The sequence below is a fragment of the Xenia sp. Carnegie-2017 genome, unplaced genomic scaffold, assembly GCF_021976095.1.
Source record: "Xenia sp. Carnegie-2017 unplaced genomic scaffold, XeniaSp_v1 HiC_scaffold_14, whole genome shotgun sequence".
Taxonomy (NCBI): Eukaryota; Metazoa; Cnidaria; class Anthozoa; order Malacalcyonacea; family Xeniidae; genus Xenia; species Xenia sp. Carnegie-2017.
In genome coordinates, this window is record NW_025813447.1 from 11645096 (window position 1) to 11671791 (window position 26696).

The following is a 26696-nucleotide window of genomic DNA, read 5'->3' on the forward strand; positions in this document are numbered from 1 at the left end:
TTTTGTAAATTACACAATCGCCTAGATTACTACGTTTTACAACATTCAAAAAGAGCAGGCAGCTTACACGGTTGATGTACTACATTATAAAGATGGATTTTAACACATTGACATTTTCTAGATAAAAGACAACGACGTAGCAGCGATATCTGATGTTGGAATTGTTGGTGAATTCAAGGAAACTGAAAAAAGTATCATTTACCATGCACCAGAAGTACTGGAAAACTTGCATCATATGACAAAAGCTGCAGATATTTACAGTTTTGGTATCATGCTTTGGGAGATGTGGTATGGTGTCGTGGCTTTCGAGGAACTCATGCCAATTGTGAAAGAGGAATTCAAATCAAAGGTCATCAAAGGTCACAGACCAAAAAATGACGAAAATAAAATTACCATTCCCATGATGCAAAATTTGATGACGTTTTGCTGGTTGCATAAACATGATCAAAGACCGACAAGTAAAATGTGTTTTCAAATGTTAGAAAATTAAAAAGTTGGAAGAACATCACGAGGTCCTAGGAAGTTTTCATTTACAAACTATATGATGTGTTATCCATTTGCGCATGAAATAAATCACGAGGTCCTAGGAAGTTTTCATTTACAAACTATATGACGTGCTATCCATTTGCGCATGAAATAAATCACGAGGTCCTAGGAAGTTTTCATTTACAAACGATATGACGTGTTAGCCATATGCGTTAGCCATACGTGTTAGCCATATGACATAAATAAGCGTTTTAATGCTTTATTAATATTAGATTTTAATTGTCGTGTTAAAAATATGTAGACGTTTTTATGGCTGATAATGTGTTAATAAATGCCATAGAAACGCATTAGATAGAGTTTGAGATGGCCATACTGTTTCTAAATTTCAGAAAATAAATATATGGATTAAGCATAGCTACTTCGTAAATTTTGCTAAACTACATATGATATCAACTTTGTGAACCAATAATATGTTTAAAAAACCTATTGCTTAAGAATTATCATATAATTGCCTTAAAACGCAATAATTTCGTAATATGAGTCAAATAGATCGATACTGCATATAAATCAAAACGTTTACAGACTTTATATGGTACCGTTTTCAAGGAAATCTAATTACGTGAACAGAGATTTCAGACAACAATCCACGTAAAAAAACTATGTGCAGACTGCAGTGGTCAAATAATTCTTTCAAAATATAAAAGTTTTTGGTCATTTGTAGAAACAGTGTTTCTTCTCTTAGTGGGCGTGGAGGGAAAACCTCTGGATCCGGTAAAAAAATCTTTCTGGCAAACAAAACAATCAAAAGAGCAAAAAGTGTTTTGTTTTAGTTTTTCGTGTTTCTTAGAATTCGTTGATCCTGACGCTGTGATAAAATATTTTAATAGGTAATAGTTCGTATTAAATTGAGCTGGTAACAAACGTTACTGTTTGTTTTCAGTAACATTCATTCAGCTGTAAACTTTCTCTTGAAGGTTATGTAAGCGGTAAAATTTAATTACAGTTTACTCACTTCAGCTGACTTATAAGCACAGCATGACTTTCCCTTTCCTCAACTGGTAAGTTATTTAGCGTTTCATATTTTCTATAAATAAACAAAGCAAAAATATAAAAATCGGAGTTAAAGCACAGCAATCTGTCGTACAAAATCTAATTTTACTCACGCCTTATTTTTTCCTTTTCGTGAATTCTCCTGCGAGCCACTCGCTTGTGTTGCTTGCTTTAAGTTATCATCATACTAGACGTAAATTTGCGAAGAATTCGCGACAAATTCTCATAATGCAAGAGCAGCACAACGACAATTTACGGCTTAGTAAGAACTTCTTCGTACAGGATACAACTTTTGAAAATCCTTCTTACTAAGTTTCTTCCAATTGTGTGGTTGAAAAGCTCCTGGGGAGCTAATTTCACGTGCTAGGAATCAAAAATCATCTCTGAAATAAGAATGAAGTGTTTCTAAATCAGTCGGAATGTATAAGCTAAAATTGTTGTTCAATTAAATCAATGACGAAACTTGGCAGCTTTCCTTAAAAAAACTGCATTTGTTTTTCTTTGTTGTCATGGTAATTATAGGTATCTGATTCCAGAATACGAAATTTTAAACTCTTGTTTCTTCGTATAGATTGCGAATCTAACCCTACTGCAGAAGACATGGCCACCCTTTTTTTGTTATTCTTTAGAGCAATTCTCTAAAGATGAGGGAAACCAGCGTTTTGCCGCTCAAAGATCTACGAAAACCAGTCAGTAGATGCACATTACATGGGATTTCATTTTTATGGCCTTAAATTATGTTTACTAAGTTTATTAGACTGTCTTTATCTTTACATGGTTGTTGGAATAGGTGACTATGGCAATATGCACGTATCCTTGTAAAAAACCGAAAACTTCATGTAAGCCATTTTTGACCACTTTCAACTTCGCCATTTTTTTCCTATGCGCGTCGACTCTATATTCAACTTAAACCTTTGCACATTGCATCTGATACAAAAAACAAACATTGAATTGCCATGTCTTCTTCATGAAAACAAACGACATTAAAAAATTTTAAATATGTTTTAATGATTTAAAACGTTTATGAATCAAAAGGTATATTAGTAAACCATTAATGTAAACTGCTCAGCTTTATAACTTACTTGTCATGAGGTAAACGAATCACGAACTTACCAACCCACACAAGACAATGCATTTGAGTGATGGCGAAGTTATTTATTTATTCAACGCATCACGAATATATAGCAATAATATATGCAACACAATCAATTGTTAAAGCTGCAGACAAAAACGTTTATGGTATTTCATTAGTACGGCATTATAAGCAAACTGTAAGCAAGAAAACCTGTCAATTGTCAAAACAATTTTTACTGATAAATTATGGTAAAGCTAGAGCTTGTCAGATAAAGAATTAAGTAAGTGAAGCGTAAGCTATGATTGTTAAAGGATCCTGTTTATCATAATGATAGCTAAATTGTTGTCTTTGTCTTTTTCTTATCTTGAAGAGGCCCTATTTGAAGCCTTCGACAGCAATTACTAGACTAAAAATCATATACTAAACAATTAGCATTCTGAATGGATTTTGATGTAAGGCTAGTTTTTCATTTCAACAATTTTTCGTATTGAAGATTCTTATCAAATTAAACGTTTTCGTGTTGATAGCAACCTTTATATGAATTTTTATGAAACACACAATGCACACCAGGAGACCTCACTCCCCCACCAGCAACAAGTTTTGGTATGAGTGGAATTTTGACACTTCTCCATTGAAAACCAAGTGAGCGAATCATAATTATCTAAATATATAACTCCGACTCCGAAGAAGCTGATATCAACTGCAAATAACAACAAGATTTTAGGCTTTATGAAATTATAAGTTTTCACCGACAAGTAATTTACCTCAAAGACGACATGCCTACCATCACAACACTATTATATATATAATGGCTAAATTGGACGGAAGACAGCTATAAATAAACTATAATAATACGTGTCAGGTAATGTGTAATGCATTTTGGTAAATACAGTCTTATACTTGCATTTAGTTGTACGATTCACCAAGTGTGGAATATGTGAATGTTTGTTTAAATAGAAATTATTGTGAAAGAATATGTCAGCATTGATAAAAAGAAATCGTTGTAATGAACCTTACAGTTCAGCTTCGAAAACAATATTATTTTACATAAAGACAGAATCAAATTATTCAATTTCTCAAAGAAGAATAATAAGCTAAAATTACGTCCTCATACTTAAGGTGTAAACGAAGACAATTCTCACTGTAGCTTTTAGGAAAGGACAAATAACTAAATACCCAGCGGTCCAAGCATTAGAAGGAAAGTAAAAAGGACGAACACTCAAACGAGTTGTATCATGAGTTTCAAACAACACAATTTCAGAGGATTTACTTTTTACAGACGAAAACAAGGAAGTGAAGGCCAACTTTTGCAAAACAGCAAAAGAAAGATTCGTTTCATGTCGAATAATGCCATATATAGTTTTTTTTGTTAAATTATTCGCGATTCTGCAATAACGCTCGGAAAATGTATGAAATATTAGGATTTTTATTCTTGAACAAAATAACAAGTTGAGTATCTGCGAACAACAAAATTACCATAACAAGTTCTGTATGTCACTTAATATGACATGTGTCAAATCTACTTAATACTATATTGTTTATATCTTTTCGGTTAATGTTCGTATCTTAACACTCCCTTTCGAAAAATATAAACTAATCACTATTCCTTTAAATGTTTGTTACTCCCATATTAGATCTCATTCGTTGAAATACAGTTTTTCCTAATGGTTTCGTTAACATATCAGCAACCATTTGTTGTGACGTACAATACTCAAGTGCAATTTCTTTCTTCAGTACTTTGTCGCGAATGAAATGATATTTTATGTCAATGTGTTTCGTTCTTGGATGGTATTTCGGATTTTTCGACAAACTTATTGCTCCTTGATTATCCTCTTTTATGATAGTTGGTTTCTTTTGAGTGAAGTTTAAATCACGTAGTAATCCTCTTAACCATATTGCTTCTTGACATGCTTGTGATGCTGCAACATACTCAGCTTCAGTAGATGAGAGAGCTACAATACTTTGCTTTTTGCTTGCCCAACTTACCAATCCACCACAAATCATGAATAGGTATCCTGAATGTGATTTTCGATTATTTGGATCACATCCCCAATCAGCATCAACAAATCCACTTAATTTGACTTCAGATTCCTTATGTCCATCAAAGCAAATGCCGTAGTTAATCGTACCTTTAATGTAACGTAAAATACGTTTGGCAGCATTCCAATGGTTTTGGCTAGGGTTAGCACAGAATTGATTAACTGTTGAAAGTGCTTGTGCCAGGTCTGGTCTTGTCGCTGTAACTGCATACGTTAATGCACCAATTAATGCTTGATATTTTGTTATGTTCGTTGGCTCTCCTTCATTATTCAACAACTTGGTTCCGAGCTCAACGGGGGTTGCAACAGGTTTGCAGTCTTGCATTCCAAATCTCTTCAATAAATTCGTCAAATACTTTGATTGATGAAGTCGCATTTGTTTCTTTTCCCTGTCTCGTTGAATTTGAATGCCAAGACAGAAATGAATTTCACCTCGATCTTTCATTTCAAAGCGTTTCTTTAAAATACCTTTCTCCTCTTCTAGCATTTTCTTGTTGTTACTTGCAAGAATCAAATCATCGACGTATAACGCTAAAAGCATGATATTATCTCTCTTTCGTTTAATGTACGGGCACGGATCAGAATTGGATTGAACGTAAGCGGATTTCTTTAAGAACTGATCAATGGTATCAAACCAGCATCTCGAAGATTGCTTCAAGCCATATATGCTTTTGTTTAATTTACAGACCTTCTGTTCTTGTCCCTTTTTCTCATATCCTTCAGGTTGCTTCATGTATATTTCCTCTTTGAGTTCGCCGTTCAGAAATGCCGTCGAAACATCCATTTGGTGTACGTCCAAATCTAACTGATTAGCAATTGCCAAGAGAGAGCGAATCGATGTATATTTTGCTACTGGAGAAAATGTTTCTTCATAATCTAAACCATATTCTTGTAAGTATCCTTTAGCAACTAACCGAGCTTTATGCCGTTCAATTGAACCGTCTGCTTTGTACTTTAATTTTCTTGTTAGTGAGATTGGTCACTATTGCTTCAAACTCTTTAAATTTCTCAAAAGCTTCATCCTTACTCTTCATAAAGTAGACTGTTGTATACCTTGATTTATCATCAATAAATGTTATGAAATATTTATTTCCACCAAGACTTGTTTCTTCCATCGGTCCACAAACATCGCTATGGACAAGATCAAGTACATCTTTAGCACGCGTTGCAGGTTCTCGAGGAAAGGTTGCTCGTATCTGCTTTCCTTGTGCACATCCTTCACAAACTTCAAAGTGATCATCGGATTGAAAATTAAGACCTTTAACCAACTTTTGATCTCGAAGTAGACGTAAATTCTTCAGGCTTAGATGGCCATAACGTTGATGCCATATTTCTTCGCTAGTATCACTTGTAGAAACATTCGCATGCTTTGAATCATCCTGTTCTTCTTTAACATCAAGAACATACAGGTTATTTATCATTCTTCCTGATCCAGATATAGATCCATTTTGATCAAGTATCAAGCAAGTATGTTGATTAAATTCAACTGAGTATCCTCGTTTTGCCGTAGCACTAACTGAGAAGAGATTTTTTCCTAAATCTGGAACATATAGAACATCAACCAATCTTCTTGGTTCATACTTCTTCTTAGACTTAATCTCAATGTGTACATTTCCTTTTCCCAGTGCTTGAACTATTCTGTCATCTCCTAGCTTTACCTTTTCAGAGAATTTGAATGGGATGAAATCAACCATGATGTCCTTATTATATGACATATGAGATGATGCACCTGAATCAATGTACCATGCAGATTCTTTGCTATCTGTAAACAATGATGAATTCTGAACTGTGGCTCCGTAAGATGCATCTTCCCTTTTATTTCTATTGTCACTTTGCTGATTTTGTTTGGGTTTGCGACATTCTCTAGCCCAATGTCCAGGTAGCCCGCAGTTATGGCATTTACCTTTTCTTTTGAATTTGGTATTCTTAAATTTGTCGTGTTTGGACTTTTGACATAGTAGTGCTTTCTCACCAATATCCTTACTTTCGTTGGATTCTTTACGTTTCTGTTCTTCGTGAAGAAGTCTAGCAGTAACGAATTCTAATGATAAGTCATCCGCTCTAGATTCCAATGCTGTTATTAAGCCACTGTACGAATCGGGTAAACTACAAAGGAGTGTCGCCACTTGATCTTCCTCAGAAACAGACGCACCCAATGCTTCTAATTGACTTGCAATATCCTTCATCTTGTTGAGATGTTCGGTCATGGAATCATCAGGACCCATACTTGTAGTGAAGTATTTCTTTCGCAAGAATAACTTATTGGCCAAAGATTTGACTTCATAATGACTTTCTAATTTCGCCCAAGCATCTTTTGCAGTACGCGCTGATCGAACGAGAGATAGCTGTTCATCGCCGAGAGACAAACATATTGTTGCAAATGCCTTCCTTTCCCGCCTTTGATATTGTCGACGTTGAGTATCAGTAGTTCCTTCACCATTAGGTTCTACCTCATCGCCGATAACTATTTGCCAGAGATCCTTCTCTTCAAGTATCATCTGCATCTTAAACTTCCAAAGGTGAAAGTTTTGGCCATTGAACTTTTCGATCCGTGTAAATGCTTCGTCATTTCCCGAAGTCGCCATATTCAATATTTCGCACTTATGTAAGTTATATTCTCATGAAATCGCGATATCTCATATACTTTCCGTATTTGCCGTCATAAACAGAAACTCAAACGCTCCTGGGCCCATAACCTGTTAAATTATTCGCGATTCTGCAATAACGCTCGGAAAATGTATGAAATATTAGGATTTTTATTCTTGAACAAAATAACAAGTTGAGTATCTGCGAACAACAAAATTACCATAACAAGTCTGTATGTCACTTAATATGACATGTGTCAAATCTACTTAATACTATATTGTTTATATCTTTTCGGTTAATGTTCGTATCTTAACATTTTTTACCAACCTTTCGCTTGGTTTAAATAGAGTTAATGATAATATAATTGTTGTTATATGTTCCATACCAATAATTTCATCCTTATGACAATTTAGACTGTCAGAAGATGGCAAAACGAAATATAGACATTTTAAACCTCAATGAAATCCTTAAAATATTCAATATTCTGAAAATTGAATACGATGAAAATAACACCCTACCAGTATTCAAGGGAATTCTTAAAAAGAAAATGGAAGAGCAGGGCTTTGACAATGGAGTACATCCGGTAAGGATGCATGACAAAACGTACCATCGGTTATATATGAGCGTACTTCGACGATAAGTTTCCATTTGATATTTACAATGAGAGTAGTGGCTGCATTTAAAACGAGGTTTTTCATGCACATATATTGGTTAAGTTACATGCATTTACTAAACTTATTTAATTGGTTTACATGAAAAAAATTTTTGAGTAACGATAAAGGGTGCATTTCATTCTCTAAACGCTCAAGTAGAACATGTATGTAGAAAAGAGAAAATATAAATAATGGATGGGAGTTTGGAATCTGTTTAGCCAAAAACTCTACAGCTTACTCTCATAGTTGAAAATTTTGAAAGAAAAAAACAAGAAAACAGAATACTTCTATATTTTTAGGCAGTTTTTGCAGTAAGAGAAGCAAAGTTGAAAGATATTTCAAAGAGTGAAGCTCCATTAAAATATATCCATACGTATGTAAATAGACTCGAATATAGAGTTTATTATTATAATCTTTCATAAGACTTTACTGAAGTTTAACGCTGTCTAAAATTGTATTGTCTAAATATTGTAGCTGCATGTATCGCTATTAATTTTCATTAAGGTGAAATTAGTTCAGGAAGTAGTACCATGCCAAATTTAATTCTCGGTGAAGATGCAGTTCCACATCACACTCTTTGTTCGACTTCAACTATCTGTGAGGTTAAATATGGTGAAGTAAGAACGGTTGTTTTACACGAAAAGCTCAAGAGTTGCGTTGATAGTCGACAAACGCCTACAACAATCCAGTTACAACACGAGAGTTTCTGTAAAAGTTACGCTAAACAAATGGAGTCATATGTTTGTCTGCAAGAAAATGAAAGGAAAATGGGAAAGTACGAAAAAGTGGAGATTTTTTGGCCTCATGACTTTCTCAAGGTGAATTTCTTTTCAATATTCCCTGACAGGAAACTCGCATGTGAGATCCTTAAACAAACTTTGTAATTTAATCTTCGTTCCTCAAACTAAAAATTATTTAATAAGAGTAATAGTCGAGAAATTAGTAATTAAATGAAAATATGATCTTCGCACTTTGCTGGACAATTTAAGCAATTGTCTCATGAACCTGAAAAATTTAGGTGACTCAACGGGATTCGAACCCATGACCTCTGTGGTGCCGGTGCAGTGCTCTGACCAACTGAGCTATGTGTGACTTCATAGCTCAGTTGGTCAGAGCCATTTGGTGCACAAAAGCGAAATGGAGAAATGTTTTCAATTCTAATATGGTATAGCAAATGCAATCTTGCTTTCTAACTGGAAATTGTCAATCTTACTCCTAACCTTACGTCAACAATTGGGTTCTTGTGGAACTTACTTTTCAAATTATTTTAAGAATTTTGTTTGCTTCTAATGCACAAGTGCACAACAATTAATGACAAAACACAGCTAAATGTAGGTAAGCGAATCAAAGAAAGTGGCACAGAAAATGGAAATAGAAACAAGAATGTTATAAGCGACACTGTAATAGTGTTTCTGTGCCGATGATGATACACTGATAGCGTCGCAGCGATTATGCAACACTAATCATAGTAAGTAGTCAACTGGTTATGACAAAGAAGCAGGAAATATATACATTTTGATTTCGTTTCTTTGGCAAAATCTTATTCTCTTCAGTTTTGAAAACTGTAAACATCTGAACATTTTTAAAAATCTTTCGATTCAAACACTAGTTTCGATTGCAACATCGCATTTATATAATAACTATGTTTTTGTTGAAAATATTTGATTGTTTGACAAGTGCCTATAGAATGAAAAAACAAAAAGAAGCTCGAGTTTGTTTTGTTTACAAAACTTTTGTCATTCCGATAGGTTTTCACGCGCCAACGCGATCTTATCAGCTCACGCACATTCTATGACAAAACTTTATTTAATAATCTCCACAAACAAGCAAGAACAAAGAATATTCGTTCACAAATTGAATCCAATCATTCTATGATTAGATAAAGTTGAATGTATATAATAAATGTACAACCTACTAAGAAAATCTCATGAACTTTGCTCAAAGAAAAATTAAGAATTGTAGAAAAGAAATTTTATGCAATTCATGCTGTCTTTAAAATCAATACGCACACTTAAATCTTCAATTTTCAGGCATCAACATTTGTCAGGCATAACAACTAATATTGAAGAGTATTGTTTAATGTTGACGTACTTTAAGTGAATTACTGTAGAAGAATTCTTCGCATAAGTGCATTATTTATTTCATCCGCTGCATAGAATGTTTTCAAAGAACTCAACGGTGCATATATCCTTCATATCAAAGTATGATAACGTTGAGCAACTGACTCTGCTTTTATATTAGTTGGTCAAATAGGTCCTCGCTGTTGTTGGTGTGTTAACTTTTGCCGAAGCAGGTTAGTTGAAAAATGTTGAACATTGATTGTATAAGCAAACATAAGCAAACTTATATTTGGCCTTCAAACATTCTTTTATTAGATTAAAACAATTTCCTTGTAATATCTTAGTTGCCAAATCCTTCTTCCTTAATTTAAGTAACCATCAAAATTTCCATTGCATTGTAAAATTATAATATATTTAAGATAATGATTTTATCATCGCTTCAGTTAAGTTTTTTTCTTGAAAATAACGCAGCACATATAGATTTATGATTCGAGAGCATCTTTAAAGACGACTGGTGTTTTGACAAGCTCAATAAAATAACATAATGAAAGAATCTTCATTCAAAATAACTTAATGTTGCTTACATTTATTTCGCTTATTGTTAATGAGACATCCGAAGGCTGCTGCCAAGAACGTGTATCAGTAAACAACAAGCTTAAAAAATGAAGTCATTGTTGAAGAGAAAATGACGTTTGCTTATATTGACATTACTTTGATCAATTAATTAATGATCAAATACTTAGAATGCTACAAGTTTCCTCAATTCATTATGGAAACCTGTGAAAGTTTCCGTGCTTACATGCAACATGTTTACATAGATACACAGATGAAAGCCAACTAGTAAATATCATTGATTCCTAACTTCCTAGTTCATGCATGCATGCTGAGATTGGCTGCATACAAATTAAAAAACATACAATCACATAGCTCATCCATTAAACTCTGTGCATTAAACTCTGTATATATGGGTTATTTTTTGTAGCAGTCACTTTGATTGAAACTGGGAATCTCTTGAAACAATGTTCAAAGCAAGTCATATCTGTACCTTTCATCAAACGAAAATTACCTAGCACATAGAAAAAACCATTAAAATATTACTATTGCTCACGACACGTTGATATAATTTTTTATATTAAAAATATTACACAAAACAAAGTAAACTTTTACAAAAACCATTAAACTAAAATCCAAGGTGGAACGCTACATGAAGCATACAATTGAAGCCAAATCATAAACCCAGACACGCGAAATTACACCCAGACACGCGTGTGTAGTGTTTCGAGATTTTCTCGCGGATTGAATATAGATTGAACTACATACGCGTGTCTGGGTATAATCTTGCGTGTCTGGGTGTGGCATCAAAAAATTATCACGCTTTTTCTATTACAGGTAGCGTTCCATGTATTTTAGTTCAATGACAAAAACATGCAAAGATTTTACCATGACCAATTCTACATTTTGACCATTAATTTTTAAAACAAAACAATTATAGATAAAAGAAATTTGCAAAATGCCACGAAAGAGCGTTGACAGTCTACACCTTAAAGAGATCCTAGAGATAGTTGACATTTTGAAAATTGACTACGTCGAAGAGACAGCGTCTCTAAGCAGTTTGAAGTCAATACTAAAAGAGAGAATTCGTGATCAAACTTCCAGAAGTGGAATATACGCAAATGGAATTTCGGTATAATTAATGAATATTAGGTTTGTGTGATGGCTTAAGTTTATGAAGAAATCATTTACATTAATTAGGGTGCTGAAGTTGTGGAGAAAGCAAAGTCAAGAGACAACCTAAATAGAGATGATTTGTTAGACTACAACGAAAAAATCGACGAGTGTTTAAACCGTCTTGGGGATGTAGATTTTCCAATATTAAAAGACCTTCTTAATATCAAAGTTGATGTTCGACAGTACATTAACGACATTCAAAAATCCTTAGAAAAAAAGAAATATTATCTTCTAATTGCAGGTAAGAAACCTCAGCAGACTTTGCGATGAAAATCGAGCAATTTTTGCACAGGTACATGCAGCTACAAAGCCCAATTCACACGACATAAACTAAAATGGGTTCAGCCCAGGTTCAAATTAACCGAAGTTAGTTCTTTCCCCTGTAAACAGTACTAACCTAAGTTTAACCTGGGTTTAGTTTAACCTTTCTCTTGAGATGAGTTATACCTGGATTAGAAGTGTTTACACCCAAAAAAATTAACCTGGTTAATTTGAATCTGGGTTGAGCTCATCAAACTCAGCGCATTCTGAACGTTTAATTCATATATCGAATGACATATGTACTATGGTGAAATTTTATTTGCTAATATTTATAAAAAATATTTCCTTTACTTTATTTTTGCAAAGAAATCCCACCTGAAGTTTTTAGTAAAACTACACGTGCGACATCATGTGTTTTGATTCTTTCATGAAGGTGAAACAAGTGCTGGAAAAAGCACTATACTAAATTTGATTCTTGGTGAAGAGGTAGTGCCGCATCATACTCTTCATACGACTTCAACAATATGCGAGGTTAAATTTGGCAAAGACAAGGAAATGATTGTACACTATAAATATGAAAACGTACAAGACAGACGACATGCTCCCCAAGTCGTTAATCTGGAAAGAAATGAAGAATCTGAGCTGAGTTATGCGGAGCTAATCGGTTTATATGTTAACCCCGAGGACACGAGGGAAACAGGAGAAACTGAAAGAGTAGAAATATTTTGGCCACATGATTTACTGAAGGTTTACAACTACACATTTTTACTCTTTGATAGGCCAGTGCGTAACTTTAGAATTTTCTTCAATTTCGTTAAGCTTTCATTTGTATTTTGCAGCAAGGAATTGTTATTGTGGACAGTCCAGGTCTTGGTGAATCAGAAAAAATGGACGAAATTTTAATGAACTATCTTCCTAATGCTTTTGCATATATTTATATTCTTGATGTTGCACGAGCTGGTGGTGTGCAAAGAGAATCTACAATGAAGGTACTTTTTTACAATAAAATCTCTACTTTCCAAGATTGACTTAAGATTCATTCACAAATAAATATAAATTGAGGTAGCCAAATTGCTAATGTCTAATGCATTTTATGAACTACAACTAAGCAAATTACTATTTGTTATAAATGTTTTCAATGATTTTATTTATACTTGATACTTTCGGCTTTGATATTTTGAACTTAAAGATGCGCCAACAGTTATTGTCTTTTTTCAAGTTTTAAAGCATGAAGATTAAAAACATTTCTGAAACATGTAAATTGAAAAAACACAGACTTTAATTTAACCAATTCAAACACGCCGTAATAATAAGATGTTTATCTCTTCAGATGAAAAAAATGGCCGAGAAACTTGAAACGTCTAATGCTGGCCGTCATTGTATTAACCTTCTCGCAGAGTGCACACTTTTTGTAGCAAATAAATGGGATCAAGTAGAAAAGGTAGAGCAAGATGCCGTAGGAAAACATCTTGAAAAACAGCTGGCTGAATGCTGGGAAGTTGCAAATGCAAAGAAGCACATTCTAACAATATCTGCAAAAAATGCCATTAAAGTGCAAGAATGTGGCGGGATTTGTCCAGAGTTTCAAAGATTACTAGACAGTATTAGGCAACTAATATTACGTGGGATTGACATTCGACTGTACGACAATTGGCAGTAAGTTGGTCACAAGATTCAGTATATCGCAAGCTTTTTATCTACAGGCAGCCTGGAACAGCTTAAATCAAATAGATCTTTATCTGCAGTAGGTGATTTCCATAAGTGGAAACTTCCATGTTCTCCTCCAAAATATTAAATAACTGAGATAAAAGAATGATTTAGTTGTGGCGAGAAAAAATTATTTGTGCTCAGCTTATTCATGATGGCTGAAAAGTAATATTTACCTTTTTGCCAATCATGCAGTTCATAGTTTTTTTATTTATAGCTATTTTTCTTTGAACTTGATTTTCAGTATCTGATTGTGTTGTTTCAGGAAATTAGATACGATTCTGTCTCAGATTTTCAAGTTGGCAAATTTCTTTAAAGTCCAGGCTAATTTAGTACAAGGAAATAATCGCAAAAGAATAGATTCACTCGAATGTCGAATTAAAAAAATCCAAAGTCAAAATGAGGATGAAAGCGAAAAAATAAGAACGGAGTTACAATCTAAAACAAAACCTTTTTCTGATATGATGAAAGAATACATAAAAACGAGTGAATTTGAAGAAAAATTCTATTCCTGGAACACCGATGATGTGGATCAAATGCTCGAGCACAAATGGAAATTGACAAAAGGAAATATCGATAAATCAATTGCTGAAAAGTTTTTGCAACTTATAAATGAATGGGAAATGAAAGAACGAATTCATGAAAAAATCCACTGGGAAACAATTGATCATTACTTGAAAAGGTTGTTTTGATCGTGATTGATCAAAAGTCAGTAATTATGAATAATGAAAGCGTACTTTTATTTTTAATTGATAACCTAACAAGTATAACCTAACAAAGTTAGACTTAAATCGTATACGACTGGGATTGGCTTTCCCTGTGTGTTTGCGACGACTTCATTCACCCAAGCTTTAATCTCAACAAAAATTGAATCTTCTCTTTAGCTTACACGTCTTTAAAGAAGAACTTGACAGTTTGGGAAACGATGGCAATAGCCTGAAGTGGCAATTTTATACAGGCCGAAGCCAGCAATCCCTCCCGACAAAAGTTCTTGTTGGAGCCATGCTGCCCATATGGTTACCCGTTGCTGCTGCGGGTGTTCTTATCAGTGCACCAGTACTGGGTACAGTTGTATTTGCAAAGGAAGTTAATTCCCATAAAGCATTGCGTAAATTTGAAGAAAACCCTTATCAATATTTGCGACATCGCTCGAAAAAATTTTTGGAGGAAAAAAAAGCCCAACCAATTCTTGAAGAGGCGCAAGCACTAATAAATAAAACTGAAGAGATTGTGTCGATTTATTCAAATCTCATTCCACATGTAGTAGAAGGTGATAAGAAAATGGTGAAGAAGTTGAGTGATGATTCACGTAGTAATCAGGAGATGGAACATCATTATGCCCCTATTCAGGAAATGAGCGAAGAACTGAGAGATAAGATAACACCGTTGGGACTGAAGTTGTTTCCATCGACAATAGACAAACGTGATTTAACATGGGAACCTAAACTTCTGTCTCATATTGGAGAAGGAGAGTTTGCTCAAGTTTATCGCGGAAAAAAAAAGATTGTGAAGCGGTCTGAATCGTCCATACCATTACTAAAAAACATTGCCTTGAAAGTTTTCAAAAATCCATTTGACCAAATGAATGGAAGATTTTATTTGAATGAGCAACTTGATGTAAGGTAATTATATTTTATGATTGTCTTTTAAATTTCATTTAACTTTCATTGAATTGGTTAACTTTCTTGGAGAATTTTATTTGCGCCCCCATCCTAAGTTTTTCAGATACATTGTGTTGTATTTTGGGAATTCATTGTCAAATTTACCCTAACAAGTAGGTTAACCTACCAAAATCAATAATTTTTCATACATAACAAACTACCTGTCCATGAGCATCTGCAAGTAAATGTTTCAATTTACATTTCCCTGACCACTTTAGAGTGAATCATTTTTCTATTTTAATTCTAGCAAACATTGTAATTTCAAATAATTTCAATGCAAACATGTACAATTGCATTGCAAAAATTAAACTATCAACTGTTTTCAGTTTAAAAATCATGGCAGTGGTAGATATAGTTTGTTCTTAATTGCACACAAAATTATAGTATTGCCCTTACTAATCTATCAAAATTACGTATACTTAGACATTTGAAACATGACAACGTTCTTCAACTTATTGGAGTGATGAAGCAAGATGACCCACTGAAGTATATTTTCATTATGCCACTTTGCAAGAAAAGCCTTCGGAGAGTCATTTTTGACGATGCAAAAAATGTCCCAGCTCAATCCCACAACACAAAATTGGCAACATTGAATTATAAGAGATGGGCAAAAGAAATTGCAAACGGGCTAAACTACGTCCATGAGAGGGGTCTCGTACATCGACATCTTAAATTGGAAAATGTTCTGGTTCGTATACTTTTCATTTTACATATCAAGAAATGCATTTCAACACTTTGAGTAAAGATAGCTAATGCACACACAAATTAGCCCACTTTTAACAATTTCACTTTTGTACCTTAATTCTTCTCATCTAAAGAATGAAAACCCAGAAGAGTTTAGTTAACGAGTATATTCAATCACAATAACCAACGTGTCATTTGCAAAAAAGCAAAAAGAAAATATGATAATGATGACCCATGGCTCAATATTGATGACCAAAAATATTACATAATATTATTTTTGAAACATTTAAGTCAATGATTACACATGTTGGGCAATAATAGTTGGGAAAAATCTTGGAGTTCTACTGCGAAAAATTTTTTTTTAAAGAACTAAATAATTGAGACTGTAGCATATATTGCAGCGTTTACGAATGATTCAATTAATCACTTGGCTTTTTTAAATTGCTTTCCTTGAGGTCTTGAATGGTTTTGTTATAAATAAATACATAAATTTTAGTAGAATTATAATCTAATTTTAACGACCCTATAATAACACATTGAAACCAGCTAAAATAAACAAAACGTAATTATCCATGAGAGAAGTACCTTTTTGTTTAGAACGAACGAATAACAGCATTAAAAATTTTAAAATAACAGTATTCCCACCATCAATGCTAAGATAACTAATAAAGTTAACCAACAAATTATAGATCTACGAAAACTTTCAGAAATTTTATCATTTGATCCAGTGAAGGAATAAAGTATAATGATTGAATATAATTACAATTGAATAAATAAATTCAGAGTTGCTGGACCTTTTTCAACACATATTTTCTCTGTGATTTTTCCACAAATAGCAAATATAAGAATTGTTGCTGTCACAGTTAGTGTTGCAATAAAAAGACTTAAAAAACTAAGGAAAAACATTGACATTTTCTAGATAAAAGACAACAACGTAGCAGCGATATCTGATGTTGGAATTGTTGGTGAATTCAAGGAAACTGAAAAAAGTATCATTTACCATGCACCAGAAGTACTGGAAAACTTGCATCATATGACAAAAGCTGCAGATATTTACAGTTTTGGTATCATGCTTTGGGAGATGTGGTATGGTGTCGTGGCTTTCGAGGAACTCATGCCAATTGTGAAAAGGAATTCAAATCAAAGGTCATCAAAGGTCACAGACCAAAAAATGACGAAAATAAAATTACCATTCCCATGATGCAAAATTTGATGGAGCTTTGCTGGTTGCATGAACATGATCAAAGACCAACAAGTAAAATATGTTTTCAAATGTTAGAAAATTAAAAAGTTGGAAGAACATCACGAGGTCCTAGGAAGTTTTCATTTATAAACTATATGACGTGTTAGCCATATGCGTTAGCCATATGTGTTAGCCATATGAAATAAATAAGCGTTTTAATGCTTTATTAATATCAGATTTTAATTGTCGTGTTAAAAATATGTAGAAGTTTTTATGGCTGATAATATGTTAATAAATGCCATAGAAACACATTAGATAGAGTTTGAGCTGGCAATACTGTTTCTAAATTTCAGAAAATAAATATATGGATCGGGGACGCAGCTACTTCGTAAATTTTGCTAAACTACATATGATATCAACTTTGTGAACCAATAATATGTTTAAAAAACCTATTGCTTAAGAATTATCATATAATTGCCTTAAAACGCAATAATTTTGTAATATGAGTCAAATAGATCGATACTGCATATAAATCAAAACGTTTACAGACTTTATATGGTACCGTTTTCAAGGAAATCTAATTACGTGAACAGAGATTTCAGACGACAATCCACGTAAAAAAACTATGTGCAGACTGCAGTGGTCAAATAATTCATTCAAAATATAAAAATTTTTGGTCATTTGTAGAAACAGTGTTTCTTTTCTTAGTGGGCGGGGAAAACCTCTGGATCCGGTAAAAAAATCTTTCCGGCAAACAAAACAATCAAAAGAGCAAAAAGTGTTTTGTTTCAGTTTTTTGTGTCTCTTAGAATTCGTTGATCCTGAAGCTGTGAAAAAATATTTTAATAGGTAATAGTTTTTATTAAATTGAGCTGGTAACAAACGTTACTGTTTGTTTTCAGCAACATTCATTCAGCTGTAAACTTTCTCTTGAAGGTTTTGTAAGCGGTAAAATTTAATTACAGTTTACTCACTTCAGCTGACTTATAAGCACAGCATGACTTTCCCTTTCCTCAACTGGTAAGTTGTTTAGCGTTTCATATTTTCTATAAATAAACAAAGCAAAAATATAAAAATCGGAGTTAAAGCACAGCAATCTGTCGTACAAAATCTAATTTTACTCACGCCTTATTTTTTCCTTTTCGTGAATTCTCCTGCGAGCCACTCGCTTGTGTTGCTTGCTTTAAATTATCATCATACTAGACGTAAATTAGCGAAGAATTCGCGACAAATTCTCATAATGCAAGGGCAGCACAACGACAATTTACGGCTTAGTAAGAACTTCTTCGTACAGGATACAACTTTTGAAAATCCTTCTTACTAAGTTTCTTCCAATTGTATGCTTGAAAAGCTCCTGTGGAGCTAATTTCATGTGCTAGGAATAAAAAATCATCTCTGAAATAAGAATGAAGTGTTTCTAAATCTGTCGGAATGTATAAGTTAAAATTGATGTTCAATTAAATCAATGACGAAACTTGGCAGCTTACCTTAAAAAAACTGTATTTGTTTTTATTTGTCATAGTAATTATAGGTATCTGATTCCAGAAATAAGAAATTTTAAACTCTTGTTTCTTCGTATAGATTGCGAATCTAACCCGACTGCAGAAGACATGGCCACCCTTTTTTTGTTATTCTTTAGAGCAATTCTCTAAAGATGAGGGAAACCAGCGTTTTGCCGGAGGAAAACCCTCAGAGATCTACGAAAACCAGTCAGTAGATGCACATTACATGGGATCTCCATATCTATTTTTACTAGTTATTATTACAAAAAACGATGTTCGCATTTTTTATGGCCTTAATTATGTTTACAAAGTTTATTAGACTGCCTATTCAAAAATATTTTTAAGCGTTTTGACCTTTTTTTCATTTTTGCGTGCTTGATGAGCATTTTGCATTGTTCAAAATTTAATCAATTCGAACACAAAGCGAAGATTGTTTATAATGCATCATCATCAAGCAAGATATTTCAGACATTTATAATTTTAATTAAATTCAATTTGTGCAATGCTGCTTGTTATGCCGTATTGAGTCATTTGTTCATTTGAAGCAACATTTCAAATGGTTTTCGGGAGATTCTTATATTGACTTGTTGAGTAATCTTTATTCACGATATGATCGTCTACTTTTTATGTAACCAGCTTTGCAGAAAATGCAAGTAAATAATCAAACGTATCAATAACCAATTACCAAAACATATGTTATGCTCGGTGATATTCGGGATGGATCATGGATGATTTATTTCCATATTGAGATCATACTTCATCATGGCTTTTTTAGAACTTCCACACAATGTCATCATCATGAATAACTTCAATATTTGCATTATGTAGCAAAACAAACCATAATTGGATAAAGCACCATAACTCGTGACTAATGCACGCTTTTTTGCTAAAATACACGTGACAGAGTCTTGAGGCAGTTTTAATGTCAATGTCCATACATCATCTAATTTTCATCCTACCTGATATCATTTCTTCATCTTGAAGAGAAATCAACATGTAGAAAAAGATTACACCAACAACAGGAAGTTTTCAAAAATCATGAATGCGCCAAAGTGACAGGCAATGTATTTACAAATATAGTTATAGAGTTCAAAAAATCTTTGTCTTGCATCATTTCATCTTATTTTCCGTCACAAATTTTCTTTTTTTATCTTTTGTCATGTACCACTTCATATTATTTTTATTTTTTCAACAGATAGATGTCAGCATTTAAATGTTTCGGACGTTTATCACATCACGATAGCACAGTGTCTTTCGTTGTAGAGGCACTTCAATCAACATGAAGACGCTGCGCTTGCAAGAATCGATGAAGTCACTTCATCAAATCTTGCAAGCGCAACGTCTTCAAATGTTGCAGCACTTCATCCATTCTTGTAATGGCAGCATCTTCCATTTTTGAGGCACTTTATCAATTCTTGTAAGTGCAGCGTCTTCAGTTGTTGAAGCAATTTTAGATGTTTGGGACGTTTATTACATCACGATAGCACGTACAGTGTCTTTCGTTGTAGAGGCACTTCAATTAACACCTGAAGACGCTGCGCTTGTAAGAATCGATGAAGTCATTTCATCTATTCTTGCAAGCGCAGCGTCTTCAGGCGTTGAGGTCAGTGGTTGAGGCACTTTTGTTGAAGTGCAATGTCTTCCGTTGCATGTGAGAATGACGGATTTCTGAGGAAGCTGAAAATTCCATTGTTTGAGTTCTTCATAGCACTTGTCAAGTGCAACGTTTTTTCTATTTTTGCGAGTGTCATGAATGCAGAGAATTGTCAGATAGATCAATTTTTATCAGATAGATAAATATCAAGAAAATGAAAAAAAGAGAAATTTAAAGACCTGCATATAAAAACCGTGTTAAGATTAATATTATGTATATTCTCTGATGATGGCTTTGGAAATAAAGTCTAAACACGGTGCCATCCAGGAAAACTGCTATCGTGGCGAGAATCTTTCGTCCATAAGCAGCTTAAAACATATTTGACTCGTCTACAATCCCTGTGGGTTTGGTAGCTCAACAGGTAGAGCGGCGGACTAGTATCCCGAAGGTACGAGTTGAAATCTCGTCCAAGTCACATGTTTTTCATGTTCATATAAAAACCGTGTTAGGATTAATATTATGTATATTCTCTGCATGAGGATGGCTTTGGAATAATAAAGTCTTAACAATTCTCTTTTTCTGATTAAATATAGTGAACTTGTGGTTCCTGGAGTGACCTCTATGAAATGATGATAACATTTTTGAGACGTTTATAAGTGTTCTGGACGTTTTGCAGATATTTTATATATATATTCTTGAACTTTTTTTCATAGAGACGTTCTATAACAATACTTTCACTTACTTGTCTAATTAGTAAAGGAATATAGTAGGTAAATGAAGACTTTAAGTTGCTGGTGTATGGATAAGTATGAAATTTACTTTTTGTTTTATAAATAGATTACTTCCAATGAATGTTTTTTTTTAATTTCAAAGAAAGTCCTATAGACTTCTTCGTTAGCTCTTATAAACGTCCATTTCATATCATTCGTTCACAACAAGTTTGACAAATTGTCTTATAATCCTTAACTCTACACCCCACAGCATTTGGTTTGAAAATGTTCTCAATATTTTCTTTTGTACAATGAGTAAATTATTCCATTGAATATTTCTTGTGATATTTTATACATTTCAAAACAAGGAAGTCTTATAGACTCTTGATATGCCAATAAAGCAAGATTTTTGATATAGATCGTTCACAACAATTGTTTTTACTCGCGGAGTTTTTTACTAAATTAAAATAGTAGGCTAATGCAAGCTTCAAGCTGCCAGTAGGCGCAAGTACAACATGTATACATCATAAATGTATTTCTTCCAATCAACGTTTCTTTTGATATGTTATACATTTTAAAAGTAAGAAAACTTATAGATTCTTTATATGCCATTGAACGTTGTTTTACGATATATCGTTTACAACAACAGTTTTGATTTATTGTTTACTCATTCTGCATTCATACTATAAACTTAGCTGCTTTTTGTTTTGAAATAATACTCATGCACTTGTAGCAAAGTATGAAGATAATGGTTGTTGCTATATAATAAGAATATTAAAACAAACCTGTTCGTGCAACGTTTTGGATAGAAAAGTCGAAAAATTTTGTAATGTGTACAAGTAAATCTATAAAATTACTCTCAATCAGAATGTCACTTTCATTTGAGTATGCTATCAATTCAAATTAAATGAAATTAAATTCTGTGTTTCGCCCATTTGAAGATGTACATCACAATAAAAATTTTCAAAACCGTTTTCATATAAAAGAAATTAGACAATCAATGAAAGTTTGAACGACAAATAATGTTGAGTTTCCAGCCTTACTTCTTTTCCTATTCTTTCCATAGCTTTTTGTTTTATGCAACGACTTTGGTTGCATTCTTTATGACTGCTCATAGTTAAATTTCAAGAGGAAATTAGCATCTTTTCCTATTGGCAAAATGTTTCAAAAATAGTCAATATATTGTTAATGATGAACTCTTCTGATTTTTACTAAAGTAGCCTTATCTGTCATCACTATCTTTCATTGATGTTCGATTAAAAATCTTTTTGCTAACTAGAATTGCTATCATTTGAGCATATTTAATTAAAATGCGTAAGCCTGCAGACCTTCAAGGCTTACGCATTTGAATTTCTTTATTCTTTACGTTTTTGCCTGTGCCCTCACTCCACACAAAGATGCTTTGGTGTTTTCGGTCGAAAATTTGTTTTTGTAGTCAAGCTGGTTAATTTTACATAATTTGTGCCCAGTGTTCTTCATTTTCACGCGGAACGAAAAAGGCGCCAATATAATTGAAAGTCCAACGTCCAACATGAACAAACATCTTCATATTTATTCAAATATCTTTAAAATTTTCGTTTAAAGGAACATTTTTTATCGACAAGACTCAACTCAAGGAAAAAGAAATACCCTGCTTATCTCTTAGTTAGCCATGCTGCAACTTTTTACCTGTACTTTACTAATATTTTTGCGTTGAAACGAAAAGATGTCGTTCGCAAAGTCTGTCGTTGACACTGGTCGTTGAAAATATATCGTTCACAAATACTCGTTGAAAGTAAAAGTATTCAACAAAATTTCACCTCAACACATTCCAAATACTCGCAACAGGCAACGCACAAAAATAAAACTGAAAGAAAGAATTTCAAAAACACAAACTTGTCGTTTATACTAACAAGGTTCTCTTGCGAAGCAAACACACCGAAGAAGACACGCAGTTTAACGTCAAATTGGACAAAATTAATCGACCAAAAGATTTACAAGTAAAACAATACGTAATTGTACATCAAACAAGGCTATTGTCATCGAATTCATAGACATTTGAAGTCATTTTCTTATATAATTATTAAAAATTCACAAACGTACCTTTGGCTTTCAAGTCTTGAGGGCATCTAGCTCCAGACTGTGAATTGTGAAAAGTGATTGACGTGATCACTAGTGGCTTTATTTCATTGGCTGATCTCCATGAGGTTCTAGCATTTTATTGGTAAGGATTTTTTTGAGCTCTGAAAAAGTAACCAATAACATTGGCTAAAATATGAAATAGGTTATATCACAGCCGAGGGAGATGTACTTGTGTTTTTTTCCACATGTTTCTTTGAAATGAAGATAGTCAAAAAGAAAAAGTTTTCTATTTTCCTCACAAACACGTAATCTAGTTACAGATTAAGTACAGACAATTGTTTTTATCGCGCTCATAAGAATTTTCTTATATTTGCTTTGAACATAATAAACCATACAGTCGCTCTATGTACAAGAGATGTAACTAAGTGGATATATCCCACACCGATCGATCGTTTGACTAATAGGGAGCACCTTGTCCTCTTTTGTGTTCACTTATCGAAAAACAATAGAGCTCCAAAGAAATGAATAATGAAAGATTACGACGTTGAGATAAATCAAAAAACCCATGCTTACTGGTCGTACTTTTTTAATCGTGTTTTGTTCATGATAAAATCACTTTCAGTTTTTCTATTTACATAAGTGTGTCATAAAATCTACAAACAGCATATCCGCCTTGAATTCATTTCAAATCACTCATGTACAAACGCACCTTACAAGACAACGCAACACAAATACAAAACACCAACACATACCAAACTCTATCTTGATAGAGAAAAGAAAAGCAAATTGTGTATAAATGTATTGACTTTTGCTTTCAGCATTACTTCAACACCGTGTCATATTCTGTAGAAATTAACGAAACCCAAAATTATGTTCAAATTTGTTCAAGTCTTCTTCGAATTGACGTCATTCGAAATCTTTATATTTTAATTAGTTGTTTTGGATGAAATCAAATCTGAGGTTACAATTGCTCTTAAGTCAACCTTTCAATTGATTCTAAAAAGAAGATAATGCAAAGATTAAAGCAAGCAAGAACTTTTAATCTTACCTGCTGGTCGGATTAATTGCTTGAATACAATTATACAAAGACAATGAATATTTTTCACATGCTTTGAATAAGGTGTGTCAAATTAAGTGACACTAAAGAGTGTATCAAACAGCAATCATTCAATATTCCTGTTTTTTAATCACAATGGATTTCAAAAAGGCCCCTGAAAATTTTAAACAGCTTCTATGCTGTTAACATGCATACTATCGTTATTTTGAACAGGTAAATAGTTTTTACAAAACGGCTTGTTAAATTCAACCATGCACCTATTATTCCTTATTAGCTTTACGCAAATATTTTATCACTTGGTCACTGCAAAAACAATAGATTTCTTAGAAATGGGTAGCTACAATATTTGAGAATTTACAAGCAGGACAAAACATACAGGATGGCTACTATGCGTGGAGGTAAAAGTAATGAAAGTTGTAAGTGTTGTTTAGGTAAAAACAAAATCATAAAGCTTGTGTTTGATTTGACATCGAAAAGCTCTTTTCAATACAAACCAGGAATATCAGATAACGGCAGACATAAAAACAAATTCGACAATACACCATTCGGGCATTGAAATTGAATGATAGAAAACACCTTTACGATAAGAAAGGTCTTAATACAAAAATTGCTTGATGTAGTTCATGCATAATGAATTCATTAATTTTGCCCCAAAATCAATTTAAAAATTGTTAGACATCATTGCAACTCGGCACAAAATAAATATTAAATTTGTAGTTAGGAACGTGGTTCGCGGCAAATGTGAATGGGGAATCATTTAAGTTGGGCTACAATAAGCCTGACAAGCTTTTTGCTCAGCGGAAATGAACCGTTCACGTTGGAGACAACGCTAATAACGACTTTCTTGAGGTATAAAGCGTCATCATCTAATTTATTGCAGAACGCAAGCTTTCTTCATTTCTTTCTCAATTTCATCATCGTCTTTTGGCGACTCTTGATTGCGATCATAAATGTCTGGTTTAAAATTTTCCTCACGAACACCAACGCGCTCATAAAACAATAAATATGGGGACTCTCTGGAAACTCTTTCTGCTGTTGTTTCCTAAATAATAACAACCAACTAACTTTAGCCAACTTACACAACTAATGAGCAATAGCTAAAGTTTTTCAGACGAGTTATGGCCGCCTAGTGGTAAGAAATAACAATATAATTTTATACATTTTTGGCATACATCTTTCTTACAAACAGAAAAACATATCAAAAGGGGCGAGAGGGGTTTGTTCATACAAAAGAAATCGCTGATAAATGTCGTATTAATTGATAAGCGAGCACAATAATCATCGACACTAAGAAAACATGCAATATTTTCCTAATGTATATTTCTTCTTTTCAACGACCCCATTGAGCAAACAAACTGCCATTAAAACAATACCATAAAACAAAAATACAATAAGGACCTTACAACTACTGTCATCAAAACAATACCATCAAACAAAGATACAATAATGACCTTAAAACTACTGTCATCAAAACAATACCATCAAACAAAGATACAATAATGACCTTACAACTACTGTCATCAAAACAATACCATCAAACAAAGATACAATAATGACCTTACAACTACTGTCATCAAAACAATACCATCAAACAAAGATACAATAATGACCTTACAACTACTGTCATTAAAACAATACCATCAAACAAAGATACAATACTAACCTTACAACTACTGTCATTAAAACAATACCATCCAGAGTCTGGATTCTTCGCAAACGAAACGTAATGACCACCTCCCATAACACCCGTGTGACTCTAAATACAATGTATTTTATAAATTTATTGACTGATACAAACGTCGCATATAAAGAAACGATGGACGTACACGAATGTATTATGTAAGAGAAGAAAACAAACGAATAACAAGGATGTTTGTGAAATGTTGTTTACGGTAGACGGAAAGCTGAAGGCTTAAAAAAAGTGCTACAATGGGTAACCAAACAATAATCATAAAAACAGATTAAAAGGTTAGTCAAGAAATCTTTGTTTCATTTATTCATTGAGGAAAGCAGATTACCCACTTACCGAAATCGTGTAGAGATTATAAAGCATTGACGAAGTGTAAGTTTCCATATTTGTAACAATTGACAACTGTTTATCAATACAGTTGACATCACTCATTGTACTTGAAGCTCCACTTGAAGGTAACGAGTTCACTATGGAACCTCGCTTAGATAGCCTCACATCAGATATCTTGGAAATGTCGTTAGATAACGAGAGATCAATACCATTTGATTCATCATTATTCTTTAGAGACCTGTCGCATTGCATGTCATCGTCAGTACTTTCACCTCTCGTTTCCTTCAACTCATGTTTTTTCGACCTTTTTTCACGATGCCTTCCATTCTCATAAAGACAACCAGAGCTATCTTCATTTTCGATGGACGATTCTGTACTTGAAGTGCTTGAAGTTAAGCCTGAATCATTGGAACTCTTTTGTTGCATCTCGAAGTCGACAAGATCCTAAAAACACGTGAAAATCTTAAAATGCAATGAAACCTCATAAGGTACATGCATAGAGATAAAGTAGCTTAGATAAAGTATCATTCTTATGTTTTTAAAGCAAACGACAATCGTGCTCTGATGTGAGTGCGAAAT

General features: G+C 33.4%; 4 protein-coding genes and 2 long non-coding RNA genes across 7 annotated transcripts in view; 4 read left to right on the forward strand and 2 right to left on the reverse strand.

Annotated features, from left to right (window-relative positions):
• LOC124433908 (dual serine/threonine and tyrosine protein kinase-like) overlaps positions 1-26696 on the forward strand; it is a 47052-nt gene that overhangs the window by 14550 nt on the left and 5806 nt on the right. The gene's annotated exons all lie outside the window — the stretch shown is intronic.
• Positions 1-26696, forward strand: part of LOC124433902 — a 47301-nt gene that overhangs the window by 6514 nt on the left and 14091 nt on the right. The gene's annotated exons all lie outside the window — the stretch shown is intronic.
• On the reverse strand, positions 1306-1884 carry LOC124433921. The gene is made up of 2 exons (XR_006944647.1): positions 1650-1884; positions 1306-1570 (listed from the first exon to the last, which is right to left on the reverse strand). It is a non-coding gene; the product is annotated as an uncharacterized LOC124433921 (long non-coding RNA).
• LOC124433917 lies at positions 3251-8859 on the forward strand. Its single transcript, XR_006944644.1, has 3 exons — positions 3251-3473; positions 7650-7819; positions 8189-8859. It is a non-coding gene; the product is annotated as an uncharacterized LOC124433917 (long non-coding RNA).
• Positions 10067-17859, forward strand: LOC124433906 (dynamin-like protein 2). The gene is made up of 10 exons (XM_046983758.1): positions 10067-10182; positions 11442-11633; positions 11702-11918; positions 12372-12685; positions 12778-12927; positions 13269-13594; positions 13911-14327; positions 14530-15267; positions 15730-15994; positions 16910-17859. Exons 2-10 carry the CDS (start codon positions 11460-11462, stop codon positions 17189-17191), a joined length of 2883 nt encoding a protein of 960 aa, XP_046839714.1. The 5' UTR covers positions 10067-10182; positions 11442-11459; the 3' UTR covers positions 17192-17859.
• LOC124433900 (ubiquitin carboxyl-terminal hydrolase 32-like) overlaps positions 24637-26696 on the reverse strand; it is a 70900-nt gene continuing 68840 nt past the window's right edge. Inside the window, exons 34-36 of the mRNA XM_046983746.1 lie at positions 26124-26561; positions 25761-25853; positions 24637-25139 (exon numbers count right to left, since the gene is read on the reverse strand). Of these exons, the coding sequence (XP_046839702.1) occupies positions 24969-25139; positions 25761-25853; positions 26124-26561 (702 nt within the window). The 3' untranslated portion in view covers positions 24637-24968. The remainder of the gene's footprint in view (positions 25140-25760; positions 25854-26123; positions 26562-26696) is intronic.

Bases quoted from the DNA above. Each gene is read 5' to 3' on its own strand.
- LOC124433906 (XM_046983758.1), top strand. From the start codon at position 11,460: ATGCCACGAAAGAGCGTTGACAGTCTACACCTTAAAGAGATCCTAGAG. The intron at 12,928-13,268 runs GTACTTTTTTAC...TTATCTCTTCAG, and splicing joins AAAGAGAATCTACAATGAAG to ATGAAAAAAATGGCCGAGAA. The intron at 15,995-16,909 runs GTTCGTATACTT...GACATTTTCTAG, and splicing joins TTAAATTGGAAAATGTTCTG to ATAAAAGACAACAACGTAGC.